Source organism: Neomonachus schauinslandi, chromosome 4 (genome assembly GCF_002201575.2).
Source record: "Neomonachus schauinslandi chromosome 4, ASM220157v2, whole genome shotgun sequence".
In the NCBI taxonomy this organism is placed as follows: Eukaryota; Metazoa; Chordata; class Mammalia; order Carnivora; family Phocidae; genus Neomonachus; species Neomonachus schauinslandi.
In genome coordinates, this window is record NC_058406.1 from 151,125,170 (window position 1) to 151,147,736 (window position 22,567).

General features: G+C 37.2%; 1 protein-coding gene and 1 pseudogene across 2 annotated transcripts in view; one reads left to right on the forward strand and one right to left on the reverse strand.

Moving 5' to 3' along the window:
• VPS13B (vacuolar protein sorting 13 homolog B) overlaps positions 1–22,567 on the forward strand; it is a 762,353-nt gene that overhangs the window by 532,064 nt on the left and 207,722 nt on the right. For both annotated transcript variants that reach the window (XM_021688693.1, XM_021688692.1), the window contains one exon: positions 20,777–21,464. In XM_021688693.1, coding sequence (XP_021544368.1) covers positions 20,777–21,464 — 688 coding nt within the window. The remainder of the gene's footprint in view (positions 1–20,776; positions 21,465–22,567) is intronic.
• Positions 10,197–10,528, reverse strand: LOC110579148 (annotated as a pseudogene).

Genomic DNA, 22,567 nt, shown 5'->3' on the forward strand with positions numbered 1-22,567 from the left:
CCAGCATTGCTTGTCTGCATTCCCTCAGCTTTTTGAAAATCAGATACTCTCCACATGCAGAGGTAATGGTACTCACCTATCATCAGTAGGACATATACTTGGACTCGTTCTTTTGCAATAATAATGTGAATAGTCACTCGTACTTGCAAGAATGTTAGCCAGAATTAAGGATGTAGGCTATGGCTATGAACCGAATTTTTTTTTTATGAATCTAACTTAACTGACCCAATACTAGATGAACTAACTTACCTAAACAGTCTATTATAATCTCATAAGATACAGAGATTGGAAAAGGTCATTAGCAGGTTATGGTTTGATCCTGTTTTTTTAACGCTCTGGACGGCTTAGTTTTTTGGGGAGTTAAAGCACCATTTCCCTTTTAATGTAGTAAGCATTTTTTCCTCTATAAAATAGCCCATTCTTTGGAACGGAAACAGCATTAGGTCTTTGTAACTTGGGTAGTTTTTAGCACTGGATTGTTTAGTTTGTAAAAATATTTGATTTAGACTGAGCTTGTGGCCTGATGATGTTTAGAAGAGTGCCAAAGTGTAACTCATAGAAGATGCCAGTAAAAACCATAGTTGGGAGAGGTGAATAATGGTTGCGTCATTTTCCTGGTAGGTGTAACCAGGCCTGAAAATCCATCACTGCCATTTTTTAAATGTGTTCCTAAGAATAAAGTCAACTGGTATTCTGTGAACTACATTAAGTATCAAAATATCTGCCAGTGCCTTGAGTCACTGTCCCACTGTCCTTACATTGTTAAGGAAGTTTTGTTTATCATTGTGTTTTATTGCCAAACATAGCAGTAATATTTTTCCATAACTTTTAATGAGCATTTTAGTTCCAGTGAAAACCTTGAACATACCAGATTTTTTCATTGTGATTTAACTTTCATATCAAGCAAATTCTTGTTAACAAACAAGTTCTTGGGGCGCCTGGGTGGCTCAGTCGTTAAGCGTCTGCCTTCAGCTCAGGTCATGATCCCAGGGTCCTGGGATTGAGCCCCTCATTGGGCTCCCTGCTCAGAGGGAAGCCTGCTTCTCCCTGTCCCACTCCTTCTGCTTGTGTTCCCTCTCTCGCTGTGTCTTTCTCTGTCAAATAAATAAATAAAATCTTCAAAACAAAACAAACAAGTTCTTGTAAAATATTTTAAAACTTCAGTTTCTAAAATATCTTCTCTTAAATAAAGTCTAAAACCAATATAGCAGGAAAAAAATAAGCACATTTGGTTAAAATAAAATGGAGTCTTGTGAGTAACATGCAGTAATCAAGCCAACACAACAGATCAGATTTCTAGACTAATAAGATACAAATAAAAGATTTTAAGATTCAAATAAAGTACATTAAAATATATTCAGTGCTCCTTGATTAGTGGAGAGTTTTTCTAGAAATGTTGAGTGTACAGTTTCCTGACCCCTATTGTGAATGAAATACCCTGCAATAATTGATAAAAGTGTATTTGTCTGCATGTATGCCTTTGGCTGTGTTAGGAAAAGCAGAGGCACTGAAGTAGATGGAATCAAAAACCATCTCTTGCTCCTTGGAGAGTATGGGTCTAGAAAAGAATGGGAAAGGACAAATAGAATAGAAAGTGAGTTATTGGCATCTCATAGATTTGGGTCTGATTAAGTGTGGGAGGCAAGTAGCCAAAGGGAGTAGTGTGATCCCCTGTTTTTTTCTTAAGCCCTTAGACCTGTAACGTCTCTTTCAAGAGTAAGGATATTCCTTCCCTTTCAAAAGGGTGGCATTGTACTAAGGTATGCTATCTTCACTAAAGAAGAGTATGTGCACAGGTAGAGATGGAGAATAAAATCTAGGACCCTGTCCCATGGGAAAGTCAGTAACCCATGAACACAGACTGCTTCATCCACAGCAGTTCTTAAGAATATTTGTCGGGGCGTCTGGGTGGCTCAGTTGGTTAAGCGACTGCCTTCGGCTCAGGTCATGATCCTGGAGTCCCAGGATCGAGTCCCGCATCGGGCTCCCTGCTCAGCGGGGGATCTGCTTCTCCCTCTGACCCTCTTCCCTCTTGTGCTGTCTCTCATTCTCTCTCTCAAAATAAATAAATAAAATCTTTAAAAAAAAAAAAAAGAATATTTGTCTATGCCTTCAACCACAGTTTATATTTGTTTATAAAAGAATAAAAAGAACAGAGAGACACGAACGAAGACTAATTCTTTTACTTTTTTTGTTAGTTGGCAAACATTCTCAAAAACTTTTTCCCCCACCAATCTTGCTGCAAGTGTGTCTCTTCAAGGTTTGTATCATCCTTATTTCACTTTTTTACTTTATAGCTGAGGCCAGGACCACAAAGAATACTCAAAGAAAAGGGACTGGGAGGAAGCTGGATAGAGCCCACAGGAAATCTCATTTTAGGCCAGGGCTCTTGGTATGTGACCATATAACTTATCATCTGAACACGAAAATTTGAGAAACAGTATTGTACATATTAATAAATAAAACAACGGGTAGGAAAAGGACTGGCCTGGACCATCCCAGACAATGTGGTCGTAAGTGGGAAACTCCTGGGCGCCTGGGTGGCTCAGTTGGTTAAGCAACTGCCTTCGGCTCAGGTCATGATCCTGGAGTCCCGGGATCGAGTCCTGCATCTGGCTCCCTGCTCAGCAGGGAGTCTGCTTCTCCCTCTGACCCTCCCCCCCCTCATGCTCTATCTCATTCTCTCTCTCAAATAAATAATTAAAATCTTAAAAAAAAAAGTGGGAAACTCCTACTGCCTTAGTGCCAAACTCTTCACTTTCTCTAAGGCTTCTATTAAATGTCAAGGGGAGATAGAAAAAACAATAGAGTAAATTAGCAGAATCAAAACTCAGTTCTTTAAAAAGATCAGCAAAAGTAACAAACTCTTAGCTAGACTTACCAAGAAAAAGAAGACGCAGGTTACTAAAATCTGAAATAAAAGGGGATATTAATACCAACTTTATGGAAATAAAAAGAAGCACAGTGTACAAAATTAATGCAAAATGGATCAAGACCGAGATGTAAGAGCTAAAACTATGAAACTTAGAAGAAAACATAGGTGTAAATTTTTGTGGCCTAAGGATTAGGCAATGATTTTTTAAATATATAACACAAAAAGGACAAGCAACCTAATTAGTTAATAGGACTTCATCAAAATTAAGAGAGTGTAAAGACAGCCCACATAATGGGTGAAAATATTTTCAAATCACCATCTAGTAAGAGATTCGTATCCAGAATATATAAAGAATCCTCACATGTAAATAATAAAAAGACAAATAACCCAATTACAAAATAGACATGTCTCCAGAGAAAATATATAGATGGCCAATATGTTCATGAAGAAACTCTCAATACCATCAGCCATCAGGGAAATGCAAATCAGCACCACTGTGAGATACTGCCTTACACCCACTAGGATGGCTGTGATCATAAAGACAGATAATAGCAAGTGTTGGTAAAGATGTAGAGAAATTAGAACCTTCATACCCTTGGTGAAAGTGTAAAATGTTGCAGCTGTTTTAGAAAATTGGCAGTTCCTCGAGAGATTAAACATAGTTATATATATATATAACCTAACAATTCCACTCCTACGTATGTAGCCAAGAGAAATGAAAACATATGTCCACCCAAAAACTTGTACCTAAATATTTATAGCATTATTCATAATAACAAAAAAGTGGAAGCAACCCAGTGTCCCATCAACTAATGAATGAATAAATAAAATGTAGTGTATCCATAAAATGGAATATTATTCAGCCAAGCCATAAAAAGGAACAGAATCTTGACATTTGCAATGACGTGAATGGAGCTAGAGTATCCTGCTAAATGGAGTTGATCAGTCAGAGAAAGACAAATATCATACGATATCACTCATATATGGAATTTAAGAAAAAAAAAAAAACATGGAGAGGGGGAAGAGAAGAAAACCAAGAAACAGAGTCTTAACTCTAGAGAATAAACTGATGGTTACCAGAGGGGAGGTAGTCAGGGGGATGGGTTAAATAGATGATGGGGATTAAAGAGGGCACTTGAGATGAGCACCAGGTGTTGTATGGAGGTATTGAATTACTATATTGTACACCTAAAACTAATATTATACTGTATGTTAACTGGAATTTAAATAAAAATTTGGAAGAAAAAAACATGGATTTATACACTTTAAATAGATTATATAGCATGTGAATTATTATCTCAATAAAGCATATATTTAAAAATATATCAAGCATCTTTTGTGGTTCCGTACACATTTTAGGATTGTTCTAGTTTTGTGAAAAATGCTTTGATAATTTGATAGGGATTGCGTTAAATGTGTAGTTTGCTTTGGGTAGTATGGACATTTTAACAGTATTTGTTCTTCTGATCCATGAGCATGGAATGTCTTGCCACATCTTTGTGTCCTCATTGATTTCTTTCATCAGTATTTTATAGTTTTCAGAGTACAGGTCTTTCACCTCTTTGGTTAAGTATATTCCTAGGTATTGTCTTGTATTTGGTACAATTGTAAATGGGATTGATTCCTTCGTTTCTCCTTCTGCTGCTTCGTTATTGGTGTGTAGAAATGCAACAGATTTCTGTACATTGATTTTGTATCCTGCAACTTTACTGAATTAATTTATAAGTTCTGGTTTTTTTGTTGAATCTTTCAGGTTTTCTATATGTATTATCTTGTCATCTGCAAATAGTAAAACTTTTACTTCTTCCGATTTGGATGCCTTTTATTTCTTTTTGTTGTCTGATAACTGTGGCTAGGACTTCCAGTGCTATGTTAAATAACAGTGGTGAAATTGGGCATCCCTGTCTTGTTGCTGGCTGTAGAGAAAAAGCTCTCAATTTTTCCCCATTTAGGATATTTCCTGTGGGTTTTTCATATATGGTCTTTATTATGTTGAGGTATGTTCCCTCCAAACCTACTTTGTTGAGGGTTTTTTTTCATGAATGGATGTTGTACTTTGTCAAAGGCTTTTTCTGCACCTATTGAGGGGATCATAGGATTCTTATACTTTCTTTTAATAATGTGTATCACATTGATTGATTTGCAAATATTGAACCACCCTTGCAACCTAGAAATAAATTCTACTGATTGTGAATTTGTATGGAACCACGAAAGACCCCAAATAGCCAAAGCAGCCTTGAAAAAGAAAAGCAAAGCTGGAGGCATCACAATTCTGGACTTCAAGCTATATTACAAAGCTGTAGTGATCAGAGCAGTATGGTACTGACACAAAAGTAGACACATAGATCAATGGAACAGAATGGAAAACCCAGAAATGAACCCACAACTATATGTTCAGTTAATCTTTGACAAAACAGGAAAGAATATCCAATGTGAAAAAGATAGTCTCCAACAAATAGTGTTGGGAAAACTGGACAGCAACATGCAGAATGAAACTGGACCGCTTTCTTACACCATACACAATGATAAATTCCAAATGGATGAAAGACCTAAATGTGAGACAGGAAACCATAAAAATCGTAGAAGAGAACACAAGCAGTAACTTCTTTGACACATCAGCCGTTATCAACTTCTTTCTAGATAGATATGTCTCCTGAGGGAAGGGAAACAAAAGCAAAAATAAACTATCGGGACTTCATCAAAGTAAAAAGCTTCTGCACAGCAAAGGAAACAGTCAACAAAACTAAAAGGCAACTACAGAATGGGAGAAGATATTTGCAAATGACATATCTCATAAAGGGTTAGTACCCAAAATATATAAAGAACTTACACAACTCAACACCCAAAAAATGAATACCCCAATTAAAAAATGAGCAGAAGACACAAATAGACATTTTTCCAAAGAAGACATCCAGATGGCTAACAGACACATGAAAAGATGCTCAATATCACTCATCATCAGGGAAATGCAAATCAAAACTGTAGTGAGCTATCTCCTCACACCTGTGAAGCTAAAATCAACAACACAAGAAACAGCAGATGTTGGTGAGGATATAGGGAAAGGGGAACCTTCTTGCACTGTTGGTGGAAAAGCAAACTAGTGCAGCCACGCTGGAAAATAGTATGGAAGTTCCTCAAAAAGTTAAAAATAGAACTACCCTATGATCCCAACAATTATACAAAAATACTAATTCATAGGGATACATGCACACCAATGCTTATAGCAGCATTATCTATAATAGCCAAATTACGAAAACAGCCCAGATGTCCATCAACAGATGAATGGATAAAGAAGAGTGGCATATATATATATACAATGGAATATTAGCTATAAAACGGAATGAAATCTTGCCATTTGCAATGACATGGATGGAGCTAGAGAGTATAATGTTAAGTGAAATAAGTCAGTCAGAGAAAGACAAATCACATATGATTTCACTCATATGTGGAATTTAAGAAACAAAACAAATGAGCAAAGGGAAAAAGAGAGAGAGAGCAAACAGACTCTTAACTATAGAGAACAAACTGGGGGTTACCAGAATGGGGAGGAGGTGGGGAGATGGGTAAAATAGGTGATGGGGATTAAGGAGTGCACTTGGTGTGATGAGTACTGGGTGTTGTATGGAAGGGTTGAATCACTGTATTGTACGCCTGAAACTAATATTACACTGTATGTTAACTAACTGGAATTTAAATAAAAACTCTTTAAAAATTATATCAAGGGGTGGTTGACCAGTAGCAGATTTGAGTTTTGTCGCCCTCAAATCCACATGCATATCACACTCACGATAAAACTTGGGCAACTTCGCTTTTATCTGTTCTCCATATTGTGCATATTCACCACCTGTCCCTCACCCACTACCCCATCACCCCATAGACTTTCTTTGAAGAAAGAGTACTGTTGCTAAAAAGTAGTTTGAAAATCTCTGGAAACAATGAGCTCCAGAACCTCTTCCAGCTCTAAGAAGCATGATTCAGATACATTGAACTGAGAATTTGAATTTGGCCTAGATTACCCTATTTTAACTCCATGTCGACAAAAGGAAAGCTGTGAACAAAGACAGTTTTTTCCCACATAGCTGCACACAGGTGTGAGTTAGTGGAAACAGTAGAACTCAGCCAGGTCTTCAGTTCCCTAGTGCAGTGCTCTATCTCCAAGCTCTGCTTCCTGTTCTTGAATACAGTGATTTGCCAAAATAGACACACCTGGTCTCAGCACCTTGCAAATGGATTTTTCTTTCAGCATTTCAAAATACATTCATGTATTGATGAAGGCTTTCTCTGGGAAGCCATCTGTCTGAAATCTGCAGTAATAAAAGCCTTGCTAGTCCCTTAGGTACTCATAATGGTATCTGTTGCTTCATTCCTCTACTCTTTTCTGCTGCTTCTTTTTCTTAATTTTTTTTCATTCATTCATTCATTTACAAAGCATGTATTTGTGGAGTATCTGCTATGTGTCCAACACTAGATACATAATAGTGAACAAAAGTAACTAGTCCCTGCAATTATGGATCTTGCCATCTAGTAGGGAGACATAGTAACGAAAACAACAAGGTTTAAAAATTTCAAATTGTGGTAAGGGCTATGAAAGAAATAAGATTCTGAAATAGAGAGTATGTAGATTATGATTTTAAAATGAGCTCTGGAGTCATATTCCCAATGTTCAAATCCCAGCTACACCATTTAATAAACATTTGTGTTATTTTTGTGTGATTTGAGCAAGTTACTTATCTGGGCCTCAGTTTCTTTATCTTAAAATGGGAATAATAATAGTACCCACTTTACAGAGCTGAGGATTAAATGAGTTGATACAGAATAGTGCCTAACATATTCTAAGTACACATAGAAAAATACCAGGCACATTCTAAGCATGAAATAAGTGTTATCGGTGCATTGGTATTGCTTTAGAGAATATCAGGGAATCAACTAGTTAGGTTATCAGTATTGCCAACTTAATCACCATCATCACTGTCATCCAATATACTTATCTCACCTCATTCATATACATGCTTTGTGCACAGGATCTACAAAAATGGACGTAGCGTGTTTCTGGACCCAAGAATCCTACAATCTAGTTAAGAGAGCAAAAGGCTTAAAAGAAAATAGCAATAGAAGGTAGCATATGCTAAGTACCAGATAAATGATAAAGCTGGTATGCCCTACAGGATTATAGGAGAGAGAGGAGTTATTGTGGGCTCATAAAGGGAAGGTGTCATAGAGGAAATGCCCACTACACCGTATATTATTTAATTTCACATCCCCATGTTGGTCATCTGGCCAATTACTTTTTTTTTATGAACTTTTTTTTAAATTGAAATAGAGATGACACATAATGTTACATTACCTTCAGGTGAAAAATGTATGAACTTTTTTTAAAATTTTATTTTATTATGTTATGTTAGTCACCATACAATACATCATTAGTTTCTGATGTAGTCATCCACCATTCATTGTTTTCACATAACGCCCAGTGCTCCATGCAGTACGTGCCCTCCTTAATACCCATCACAGGGCTAACCCATCCCCCCAGCCCCCTCCCCTCTAGAACCCTCAGATTGTTTCTCAGAGTCCATAGTCTCTCATGGTTCATCTCTCCCTCTGATTCCCCTCCCTTCATTTTTCCCTTCCTTCTCCTAATGTCCTCCATGCTATTCCTTATGTTCCACAATTAAGTGAAACCATATGATAATTGACTTTCTCTGCTTGACTTATTTCACTCAGCATAATCTCCTCCAGTCCCGTCCATGTTGATGCAAAAGTTGGGTATTCATCCTTTCTGATGGCTGAGTAATATTCCATTGTATATGTGGACCACATCTTCCTTATCCATTCATCTGTTGAAGGGCATCTCGGCTCTTTCCACAGTTTGGCTATTGCGGACATTGCTGCTATGAACATAGGGGTGCATATTGGCCAATTACTTTCTAACTGGTGGTGCTACCTGCATCCTCTCTTCCCCCCAATCCCTATTCCCACTGCACATTTTGATCACATTAATTTTTCTCAAGCACCATTTGTCATTTATTTGCTCAGAAAGTTCTTTTAACGTTCTATTGTATATAGCAATGTTTCACAAATATTATGTGCAGAAAAATTACTGAGAGTTTGTTATAAGTGTAGGTCACCAGGTGTCACCTTCAGGTAAGATAGTTTTGGCATGGGGCCTGGGAATCTCTATTTTTAACAGGTGCTCTAGATTATTTTGATTCTGGTGGTCGAAAGGCTCTGCTTTAAAGAAGATCGGCAAAAAAAACTAAGAATTCCATTTTATTAACCTGCCACCTAGAATCTTGCTTTATCCTGCCTTTGCAGCCTCATCCTCCACTATTCCCATTAATACCTCTTTTATTTGAGCCAAATGGGGCATTTCCTTTACCATATATTTACCCATGCTCTTTCCCGTCTTTTGTCTCTTCATTTATGTGGTTCCTTCAGCCTCAGTGTCTTTACTGCCATTTCAACAAGTCCAAATCCTGGTTTCTTTCAGTCTTGGAACAGATGTGTTCTAAAAGCATCTTTAGTAAAGTATCTCTAACCTAGAAGGTAGGCTTCAAGTTTAACTGATCTTTGTGTCTACTCTTTCACCCAGGGACCTAAATAAGCACCTTGCAAAATTCATTTCGGTTTTTTCTTAATTCATTCATTGAATATTTACAGGATGCCTTCTGTGTACCAAGCACTGTTCTGGGTGCCAGTGATAAAGTAGAAAAATAAATATGCAAAAAGTCCTCTGTTTTCATGGACCTTACATTCTAGTGAGACAACTGTTTGTAAGTAAATATTTTAAATATTTTGAGAAGAGTAATCTGGCAGTGCTATATGGGATAGGTTAGGAAAGGGAAAGACCAGTGAAAGAAACTAATAAGGAACTTTTGTATTCAGCCATTGGAGAACAGGAAGGGCCAGTGAGAATAAAAAATACAAAGGAAACAGCAAGAGTAATTAATGATGTGAAGGAATGACCAGCAGTACTTGGTAGGGACCAGGAAGATATAGTTAATATTTGAGCCTTTTGGGAGGGAACAAATAAGAAGTTAAGTTATAAAGGTGATATTTTTGGGAAAAGATATTTTAGAATGTTATGGTGATCTTTTATCTTTTTAGTTTTTTATTTATTTTTATTTATTTTTTGACTACTGTAAGTTATTTATTGAAGCTGTCTCCTGCCATGAGCAAAGGGATGGAAGATCAGTATACTGATCAGTATTTGATATAGGTAAGGAAGGTGAACTTAAGGTCCCATATACTTTTCTGGTCCATGTACAGAGTCCTGGTCCAAACCAATGCTGTGGTCCACACTGAGTTGTGGTCCAGGTTCTCTTTATTCATCTTCATAACCAGTCAGACATGGATTCATGTGAGAGTTATGGTATAGAGTATGATTACCATCTCTCCAGAGAAAGGGCTTGGACCTGATGTGGAGATGGGGGTAGGAGATGAACTTGGGAATCTCATGCTTTCTGTGATGGCAATTGAGAAAGACGTTCAGCATGCTCAGTCATACACCGGGGAGTGCTAAGAAGTAGGTGAGGGTGTTCCACATGTGAGCTGAGCCCTCCTTGCCATGGGCATCACTCTTGATTTGGACCACCCCAGCTGTGCCCTGGACCACCCTAGCAGCCCAGAAACCCAGTACCTACCTGCCACTGCCATTTTCAACTTGGACCTATGGTGATCTTTTAGGTGCATGATACTCATAATGGAACATCTAAGTAGACATGCTCAAAGACAATCAGAAATAGTTAGGTCTTATAAGAGTTCAGCCCTCTCTTCTCCCTTTCCTCTTACTCAACTCACTAATATTCCATTAGTCTCAGCTGTACCAGGGCCAAAATCCTACCAAGAAATATTCTGCATCCCATTTTGATTTTCCGGGGATGTGGCATGACTCCATGTCTTGGCCCACTCTTCTGTCCTCCAAGTATTTGTGCAGAATGAGGTCTAGGCCCAACCCCAGAAAACCATCTCTAATTATAGCCCTCCCTTGAATGGTTCTTGGCTGATTGGGGGTTTGGTTTTCTAGAAGAACTAGGAAGACGTCGTAAACTAGAGAGTCCTTTGGGACGTTGGGTATGGTGGTGAGTGTCATCATCTCCCTATGTGAAGATCACTATGGTCATTTATGATTCTTGGGAAAATAGGCAAAGTTTGAAAGTCGGATTTTATTAAAGCATTGGCATAACAGATAGGTTGGGAAGCTGCTTGCATAACGTGGAAAATCTTTTTTCTCCATTCTTATAATCGCTCAGGCAAAAAAATCAAATCATTTTTGTCTCCTGTCTTTCTCTCATAATATTCCAACAGTCCAGTCCAGTCCATCAGCAAATACAGGCGGGGGGTGCGGGGGTGTGTGTGTGTGTGTTACATAAAATTTTATGATCTGATTTCCCCACTAGGATGTAAACTCCATGAAGGCAAGGACTTTGTTTCTGCTATATCCCTAGCCGTGCCTGGAACATAGTATATGTTGAATAAGAATTTGTTGAATGAATGAATAATGTGAAATATTGTTTTACACATTTTGCTTAATAATTTTGACATTGGCTCTATCTTCAAGAAGCTCAGGAAGTATTTAATCCCGATAGAATTATTATAGCTAAAGTCCAAACATTAACCATACTTGACTGAATAACGTTGCCTTAAAACTATCATTAAAAAAATATCTTTATTCTTTAAGTAGTTTAGAGACATATAAACTTTAAATACTGAGAACACTCCTCTTTAATGATGCTAATTTGATAAACTGTTATGAATATGATCTGAAATTTAGTATTAACAAGAGACATTCTGATAAGGTCATCTAGTAATCATATAACAACTATGGTTAAAATTTATTAAAAATTTATTAAAAAGCTTTTTGAGAAAGTTTTCTCAGGAGTTTCCAGACTTACCTACTGCTTTAATGTTTGTAGAGATGATGCTTGATATTTGGGAGGAGTTAATCTACATTTTCTTAACTTCTGAACGTTTATTCAAGCAATTCCACATGATTGAGAATATCCTTAAGATATATGTTGGATTACAAGTTGTTTTCTCAGAACAGCAAGAATTACTTGGGACATATCAGCATATGAAAATTAACTGGTGGTGTAGGGCTAGCTGGCCTCAACTATTGTTAGGAAATTTACCTGATTTAGAGAATAGTTCAGGTTTATAAGGATTAAAGGGAGAGGCTATGATCAAAGCAGTTTGTGGGGAAGGGCATTTCGGCCTAGTGATGATTTTTATGGAGTATCAGCACAGAACACAATTCTTCTAATGGAAAAGAAGAATTGGCTGCAGGGCATAAGCAAATGTTTTTCTCTAACATCTTGACCATTTTGCATTTCAAGTCCATTACATGCATCATTAAGGTATTGACAACATATGAGAACACAGAGAATCATATGTAGCTTTAGTTCAGTTTGGATTTGATCTGCTATCATGAAGTTAAAGGGTAGCCAATAAAAGTTTGTAAGCGACCCTCTATTCTATGTTTTGATGGACTTCAATAAAATCAGCTACATAGTAGAGAATACCAAGAATTAGGTTTACCTTGAGGAGATCTACAGTTAACCAAACCAGGTTTGTATGGACTTAATAAATAAAATATATAATAATGAAAATCAGCTCAGTATTTTTGTTAAATAACTATGTTCTGTGTGGCAGCGCAAACCAGCTACTGGATAAAGTTAATTATGGATACACTTAAGCCATTTTCATTATTTTTAACTTATACAGAAAACTAGGGGAAATTTCGTTTTAAAAGCATGCTCTTGCTTCATTTCCATAAACCCTACATAGTTTCCGTAAAGGGGTATATGTCATTTGAAGGATAAAATAAGAATTTGTATGTATTTTTATCAATAGAAAGGTCTCCAAGCTCAACTATAGTTTTCTTATCAGAAAATCAGGTTCATAGTTGCAAGACAGAGGCCCACTAGAATGGTTAATAAGCATATTCTACTTCTGCCCTGCTGCAGAAACTAAATGCCAAATTTTCTGTGACTCTTAACAGAGAATGCATAGGCTCGGTAAACTTTCATCTGCTTCAGGGTCAGGGCTGATTCAATCTTAAGGCAAGTTTATGAGAGTGGCTGATGTGATACAGTTGTTTCTAGTAAAATCAGACTAGCTCTAAGGAGCCAATCTAAGTCAGTCTCTGAGTAAAATTCTATGAGAAACAGACTCCAACTCAGACACAATTGTAAACCCTGATATAATAAGGACTTGCAGCTGATTTAATCCTATTGAAAATCTTTAAGCAGCCATGAAACAAAATGGTTTCCACATTGACATCAGTGGAATGAACCTTGGATATCATCAGTATGAAGAGTAGTTACCTTGTACACACAGTAGCCACTTTTAAAAGAATTAACATCGTGGCCATTTCAAAGCAGGTTGTTGTTTCTCATGTAAAGGCATCTGTTTTGATAAAGATCCAACTTCCCAGAATGTGTCAAGTTTTATTTTTTAAGAACCAAATTCATTACAAAAAGCAAACAAGTCAAACTTAAATTCAGAAGTTAGTATAAATCAATTAGACCTAGTCTCCTTGAACAAAAATGACCAACCTATTCCAATTTTCTATGTGACAGACAGAAAGAGAGGGGGAGAGAATGAAAACTGTTTCTGAGTTAAGACCTTCTATGCAACGTTTCACCTGGAACTAATTTTTTTCCATGAATTTAGAAGCTCCTGAAAATGAGCTTATGCTAGGAAATCATATATGTATAAAAGGACAGACAGGCACGAAAGTTTAAAGGTCAGCACTGCAGATAAAATCTCAGTAAGTAGGATTTGAACTTGTGTGGGTAGGTTGGTGTGTATACTTTTTTTTATTTGTTTGGCTTATATTGAAACACACTGATAATGATCAGGGTATTATAGTCCGTTTAGCACTAGAACTGGTCCCTTTTTGTGATTTACAACTTTAATTAGAACAATAGACCAAACATGGGCTACAGTAAAACACAACCTTGCCTGAACTATCTATCTCCATGCTTCTTTTATTGCATTTAGCACTGGTCTCGAAATGTGAATATTTGAACTGATACTTAGCAAGCAGTAGTGGCCTCATACTGTTACTTCAAAGAGCCGGAAAAGTAACTTCATGAAAGGGATAACTTGAAACTATAGTACTCTTTAGCATGCTATTTGTTAAGCAGTGATGGGTATCATTAGTTCTGCTCTTTTGCATAATTACTGCAGTATTGTGAAAACTTTTTTTGCCATCCAACTGGGAACGATTATATTATGTGGGATCTGGGAGAACATTTGGCTTAGAGAAATAAAATATAAAAAGCCCTGATTTTCTAAGCACTCTATCTGTAGTACCCAAGTGCACACAGTGCTTGTTCAAGTTTGGTTTTTAAGTAAAAAAACAACATGGGTTGGTGACACTTAAGGAGATGTTTCATATAGAATGGAATTTGTTCTTCTAATTTTTTAATTAATTTAATGTGCTTAGATAAATTTTACCTAGCACATCCCTGAGCTGCGATGGTAATTCATGTATAAAATAACACATTTATCAAGTGCGATGCTGACATCACTGAAAATTTGAGACTTAGATATATCTTGTTGTTTACTTGATTAAATTAATTCATCAAGTTGAATTGTCTTGCTGATTGTTACAACAATTTGCTACTTTGTAAAGCTTCCAGAATAGGCTGTCTCTGTGTTAAAGGGATATACAAGGAACCTCTCCAAGCAGCACCACCCCACCCCATCCCCAAAACCAAACTTCTAAAAGATACAGCTAGAAGAGTATGTTCGCAAATGTTTAGACAATGAGGCACATAATTTTTTCAAGTTTGTAAAAACTCTCCTTTGTAACTCCAGTATATGAAGCCATTAGAATACTGTAACTGATTTTTTAACCGATTTTTTTTATTGTATTTGATTTTGTAAGATCTTTACTTCTTTGAAAACATTATTACATTTTAGCAAGGACAGTAAAATTAGAATAGATGTCACAGGGATATACAGATATGTTTGTCACTTTGATTTTGTGGTTTCACACTTGATTTTTTCATAATTTATAAGATGTAATGATCTCGTGACTGGCAAAAGATACTCTGATGAAGGTTAAAGCATGACTGTTGCCTGGTGGAAATACTACTTCAGTATTGCTGTTATAGAACCATAATTATGATAGGAAGATGGGAAAATATGTAGATATATCTGTGTTCGTGTATAGTAAATGATAAAGAAATTAAAAGAAGTAATATGAATTAAAACATTGGAATAGATGCTGAATTGCCCTTTTTTGTCATCCGTCAAAGCAAAAATTATATTTGTTTTACACCTTGTTCATTCTCAAGAGTTTGCTTCCGACATAGTTTTCTTTAAAAGATTTAAATATCCATTTATTTGCAGCATTTTTATTAATGAGGCTGACTTTTTGAATGTGCTCCTAAAAATGTCGATATGGCCAAACCAGAAGTTTCAGTCAATCAGGCTTATCTTTCTCTGCTCCACAATGCCCCTGAAGAACATCTAATTAATGTCATTTGAAATTATTTTAATGCATTCTTTGGTACTGTCACATACTTAAGTATGGTTTTAGCCTCTGCTCCTGAGAGACTGTGGCTCTTGCCAGACTCCAGGGTGAGCTAGTAAACTTACCTATCTCCGTACACGAAAAGGAGGAATTAGCTGCAGCTCCCCAACTACTAGGACAGCTTTCAGCACCTTCTCCGTGGTGGCTAGTATCTGTGCCATGGAGAGCTGCGAGGATGGGAAAATGCGCTGAAATGATCGAAGAAGTAAACTATCAACTTGACATGTTTTCCTAGCTATTGAAAAATCTTCTCATATTGAAACCCATTGATAGTGAAACTGTAGAATTCCTCCAATTTAAGTACCATCTGGTTGTGCTCAAGGCTTTAAAGCTGTTATCTCCGCATACAATTTCAGAGTCCTATACTTTTTTCTTCACCAAACTATCCATTTTTAAGCCACAAATATTTTTCCAGCTCTTTCAGATTTTATCTAAAAGTATATTTTAACAGTATTTAAATAGTTCTTAAACAATAACAATTTATCTTGATAGATGGCATGCTGTGTTTTTTCATTTTATTTTAATTAGCCATTGTGGAACCAAATTCCCTTTTGTTTTAGTCTTTTAAATATTGTTTAATTATAGTTATCATGCCAGATATCTTAAAGGTTATTTTACCAATACAGTTTCATTTAACATAACCCATATGGAATCAATAGCTCAGTTTCCTAAAGTGAATGCTTGGAAAATCTTACATTCATATGTTAAGAGTACACATCCTTTCCTCATTAGTTGGAAAGTACAGGGATTTTGGCACGGGTTCTGTGTGGAAGCATTGTGCAGCTTTTATATGGATTTTGTTTTTAGCCTTTGATGACACTGTTTAGAATAGGAAGTATCTAATAAGTAAAGCATTTTGTCTCAAGTGCTGCCAGTGTGTTTAATATATGCCTGGAGGTCTGAAACATTATCTTCTTCACTGCAGTAATATGCATTTAATTCTCTGAAAGCAGAAGGTCGAACTTTTAAAAGGGACACAAAGTACATTTTCAAACAGAATAATTCAAAACATATGGAAGAGGGGACCAGAGTAATGTACAGTTGGTTTTTATGGTTTAATCATGATCATGTTAATGCACACCAGTAGCTAATTAAAGAAAACTTTTATTGTTCATTTTAAATGAGTTAGGTAAAGAGTGGGAGAGCTGAGGTAACAGCGCTGCCCAGACACCCATGTTTCTGCCGCGCTCACTAACAGCAAGCAGATACTGCTCTTTTCTGACAACTTAAATTATTAGTCCCCTCAGACGATAATAAAGCAAAAGTTCTTTTCAGAGTTACTACATGGTGAACTTTTCTTTTTCCACAAAGGAATAGTAAATTGATGCCCAAGTTTAGGGCCTAGCACACATAATTAATTATAAAACTTCTCTCAAGAGCAGGCCAGATACTCTAGTATAAGAGATAAATCTGCAGTGAACTGGTGACAAACCAATGGATTTTCAAATATGTCTCAAAATCATCAGCTTATTTATTTCAGTGCTACAAATAGTGTGGAAACTTGGAAAAATGGAGGAAATCTTGGCTTTTAACCCAGTTTTAAGAATTTAGTTTCCTAGTACCGAGAAGGTTGTACTTTTTTTTTTTTTTTTTCCAATGAGGGAGTCTTTCATCTCTGGGTCATTGGTTCAAATTCCATTCTGCTCGGTAGTGACTAGAATTAGTTACCATCTGACTTCTGTTCAATAACCTGCGTGACCCAAGCTGATAGCTGCCGTCCTGCCCTTGCTGGTTATTTATATCTCAAGATCAGTCTACTTGACATTCACTAGAGCTAATTGTGGCAATCTCAGCACGTAACAGGGCTGGGCACTCCATGTCTACCTACAGGCGGTTTGTTTTGTCATGTTACCACCATTAGGGAACCCTTAATTTACTTTAGGGAAGGAGAGACCAGATTTTAAATACAAATCTGTAAATCTGAAAAAGAAAATGGAATGCTCTGTGCATAGAAAGTAGTCCCCTGGAGTTAACCATGGTCGCCTTTCCTGATAGAATAAAAATGGTTGAGTTCTGGATTTGAGTTTGCCACAGAACTCAACCTAAAGGAATTCTTTATTATTTCTTTATTATGTTATATACAGATACTTAGTTTGTAAGGCCTCAAAACATGGGCAGTAAATCCTAGGCTAGTTTTTTTCACGTATTATTTGAGAACTCTTAGTTGGTAATGGATTTGGAGGTCTAATAGGGATAACAAAAAGCTTTAAAATTAAATTATTTTGATACTTGCCTTACTTTTTATTTTACTGAATTTTTAAGTTAAATATGTTCACTTGTTTATTCAGTCAGCACATAATTATTAAGCTCTGCTATGTTACAGGGTGTGTGCTAAGAATACTAATGGTGTTCCCTCTTACCCATAGCGTATTGTCTGACTGACCTTGGACCTCTTGATTAAGTTTCCTCACCTGTGAAATGGAGCTAACACTACCCCCTTCAAAGGGCTGTTAACACTTAGTATAGAAAATGTAGGTATGTGCTAACAACGTTTAGCAAATAACAAACATGCTCAGTGGTATTTTTTTCCTTCAGTTGCTTACAAAGACAGAACACAGCGTGAAAAGGGCTGTGATAAAAAAAATACTGGTTTGTTAGGAAAGTGTAAAAGCTGGAAAGACTAGCACCATCTGGAAGGGTTGAGGAAGTCTTCACAAAGAAGGTGACTTCTTTTTCTTGACTTACCCTTTATTGCATGCCGCTGTATGCTGTATGTTCAACACATTAACTCGTTTAATGCTGAAGCAACTTTGTGGGTTGAGTATTAATGTCCCCATTGTGAGGCTGAGGACCCAGCAGAGACTGTGAGATAAGCAAGCAGATGTATGGTCAGCCCACAAGGTGGAGAGTACAGATCAGGAAAGAGCCCATGAATATATCCAGAAAGACCTTAAAGAGTACAGCATATGAGGAGGTCTGTGTCCACACGTATTTATATACTAACAATCATGTGTTTCTAGTCTGCAGAGCAATTTTTTTATTTAATATTCTATCAGAAACTAATATATCATCAAACATTTATGGATCCTCTCTTCAGCGTGCCAGGCTCTCCAGTACTCCTTAGTGATATACAGAAGCCAAATGGTGTGGCCTAGTCCCTCCGGCAGTCCTTCACCTGGTAAAAGAGACAGGCCTGTGGCAGCTGCCCATTATTGGGTACTTACTGTATACCGGGCACTGTGCTGACCTCTTTAGACAAGTTAGCTCATTGAATCCTCATACTCTTGAGATCAAATTTAAATCCCTATTTTACAGATGAGGTTATACAGCCTTAGAGAGGTTTGTAACTTGTCTAAAATCATAGTCAGAAAGTAATGGACTTGACCCCACAATCATCTGCCTCTAAAGCCTGTAAATGTTTTAACACTATCTAATAATGCCACTACCGAACATTGTAGGAGAAAATTGAAGTATGTGTAAAGTGCTAGGATCGCCAAGCCGGAAAAGAATGAGAGAACGATTCTCAGACAAGTCTCATTTGTTCTGAGTCTTGATGGCTAACTATGTTTGCCAGCCACAGCAAGCTCAGGAGGGGCACTCCAGGCAGGGAAATAGCACCAGACGGAAAGAATGATTGAAAAGGACATAGTGTCTTCAAAGAATAGGGCTATGTTGTTTTTGCTTCATATAGTTCGTGTTGGACTTCTATTAACAATATGTATCTCCTTCAACCACTTTAAAATCAATAGGCAAGGAGTATTTTAAAAATTTTAATCACTGTTGCATCATTGTCTTGAATTAGTTAGCAGCCCTTTAACATTTTTCATGATAATTTGTACCATGTGGAAAACTGATACTATATTTATTGATCAAATTAAAGAAAAGCCTAAGAAATGATAAGCAATATTCTGGGGAATATTTTTCCATTGATGGTGCTAATATAAATTAATGTAGCCTTTTTTGGAACGGTGTTAACAATATTGGTAACCTTAAATTTTCTTAGACCATTCACCTAGTAACTCCACTTCTAGAAGCCTGTTCTAAGGAAATATTGTTAGATGTTTTTCATAGAGATTTGTTGTCAAAAATTAAAAACTGGAATACCCAATTATATGAAAATGGTTGACAGATGTTCCTAACACTAATGAAGTATTATGCAGCTTTTTAGGACGACTATGAAGAGTATATTAGCATATGCCAAATTGGGGTAGTTTGGCTCTATGGTATGATCATAACCAAACAGGGCTTGGAGGGGGGCACCTTCGCACAGGTGGGGAAGAAATACTGAAAGGAAGTGCACTAAAATATTACCATTGGTTATGTTTGGTGATAAGGTGGTAGTACGGAGGATTTTGTTTTTTCTCAGATCGGCCATGGTTTCTTTTTTTTAAAGATTTATTTATTTATTTATTTGAGAGAGAGAGAGAGCATGAGGGGGGAGGGTCAGAGGGAGAAGCAGACTCCCTGCCGAGCAGGGAGCCCGATGCGGGACTCGATCCCGGGATTCCAGGATCATGACCTGAGCTGAAGGCAGTCGCTTAACCGACTGAGCCACCCAGGCGCCCAGGCCATGGTTTCTTTAATGAATCTGTGTTACTTGGAGGAAAAAGCAAATGAAACATCTAGCATATCCACAAAGAGCATATCACAAACTGATGATCGGGAAGACCTAAGAAAGGGAAACCGAGAAGCAGGGTAGAGATCTCGGTGCTGTGCTGCCACCAAGTTGTTCTTTGTTCTCCACGTAGGGAGTGGTTGATGGAAAATTTTGAGAATGAGTAGCCTTTAGTGCACAAAGGAAAAATCCACCTTTGGGGACTTTAAGTACTACTTTTTGCTTCATCACTTACGTTTACTCTTGTCTCAAGTCCTATCATAGAGGAAAATAAACTTCATTTTGAATAAAATAATTTTATTTTATAGTTTTCTTTGTCCCTCATAATTTAAGACTGCTGACTTTTCCCTCTCTTTCTTCCTATCCGAAAACTTGCAAATTAATTCTGTAATGACAAAGGTAAACAATAAAAACTGCTTCTGCCGAAAATCTCATTTCAACCAATAGTAATCATGATTTGGAAAGAGTTTATTGCACTACTTGAAAAATCACTGTGAAGAATACTAACATAATTCTTTTTAAAGAGGCATTTTTAAATATATACTACTGTTAGTCCAAAGAAAGGAAGTCTGATTCAAAATATACTCCAAAGTCTCCTTCAGTAGTGGAAACGCACATATGATGCTTTTTCTGAAGTATGTCGTTGGCATTTTAATATGAATAGTTTTTTGAATGGTCACTTTGTTTTTATGATCACTCTGATACAAGTTGTGCGAGAGCCATTTTTTAACATACTTATAACGTCCTTTATATATAACACTTGGAACGTGGCTAGTTTAAAATACTTTCTTTTTCCTTACAGATCTCCAAGCAAGAGCAGAAAAAAACGGATACATTTGATGGAAGCGTGGCTGAGACCTCATCCCGGTACAGTGGCGCCCAGGATAGTGGAATCGGCAGTGACAGTGTTAAAATTCGAATAGTACAAATAGAGCAGCATAGCGGTGCTAGTCAGCATCGCATTGCCCGTCCCTCACGCCAGTCGTCAATTGTAAAAAATCTCAATTTTATTCCCTTTGACATATTTATTACTGCCAGTAGAATCTCACTAATGACCTACTCCTGTACGGCCGTACCCAAATCAAAATCGCAAGAGCACAAGGATAATGAAAAAACAGGCAAGAGTTCATTAAATCTCCCAGAAGCTGATTCAGATGTTGCTAAGCCCAGCCAGCCATGTATTTCTACCGTAACAGCGGAAGATCTCTTGAGCAGCACCGTAGCTTTTCCTTCAGGGAAAAGACTAGGGGTCATCTCTCTTGAAAGTCTTCATGCCGCCACAAGGTCATCTGCTAGACAAGCCCTTGGGATAACTATTGTTCGGCAGCCTGGACGAAGAGGAGCTGGTGACTTGCAGCTGGAACCTTTTTTATACTTTATTGTGTCCCAGCCTTCTTTGCTTCTAAGTTGTCACCACAGAAAGCAGCGGGTGGAAATATCCATTTTTGATGCCGTACTTAAAGGGGTAGCCTCTGATTACAAATGTACAGGTAAGAGCCTTCAAATTTACTGGCGTGCTGGTAACTACTACTGCGTACTAAGTTTTATTCCCAACGTATCGAGATCGCTCAAACAGAAAACAGTGGCAGACCAGACAAGACTTCTTTTCTCCGTGGAATATGTAAATATGTAAAGTTCACATCCCACGGCTGAGTCATGTTTAAGTAAATGTTTGAAATGTATCGAGGCTGAGCCTCAGCGTTCTTACCATGCCTCTGAGTATTAATTTTTGTTCAAGAGCTGAACGAAACAGGGATTCTTTCTGGCCTATAGAAATGCTTAAGAATTTCCAGTGATTGGGAAGTCAAGCTTTTTTTTTTTCATATTAATAGCCCATAGGGATGCTTTTCATATTAATGCAGCTGTTCAGGTTGGAAAAAAACCTTAGAAAATGAAGTTTATTGTTTTGGTATTCTTTTGATCTAATCAACTTGCTATAACAGCATTATATTAAATGTATTTGAGAAGGTTTATTAGTAAGGTAAGATGGTTTAAAGATGTTTATGCATGTATAGCAAACATTTATTAGTGGTATTGGCCAACTGGCTCTTGTTTCTCCATCCATTACCTTTCTTATAACCAGAGAGAATCCTCTATTATAATAATTATATTGAACTTCTGAAGCTTGTTGCCTTTTAAGAGTAAGAAAGTGATCAAGATTTAAAATGTATTGGCTGTTAAGCAGCAAGGACTAGTGGAAACAGGGTCAAACAAGGTATAAAGACCTTTTCCCTGAGGTCATGTAAAATTAAGAGATTTGCCTGGGAAACTGGAAAGGGTAGCTGGGCCGTCTAAGATTCAGTATTGGAAGAGGGTCCTATCCTAGCAAGCTCAGGTACAAATCAGGCATTTTATTGCTATCAGGTGGCCCCATCTAGCAGCTGGAAGCCAGCAGCAAGGCATTTGGAGAATTTGTCCAATCTGGAAGTCAAGCTGGTTCACTCTTGGCATTAAGGAGAACCATTTTCCATGGCAGGCTCCTGGAGAGTAGATGGCAGGTGTGGGGATCAGGATTCATTTCAGCCCAAGGAAGTAGGGTCAAAGGAGCCCTTGGCTCTTGCTGAAGCGTGGTACAAGTCCTCTACTACAGAAA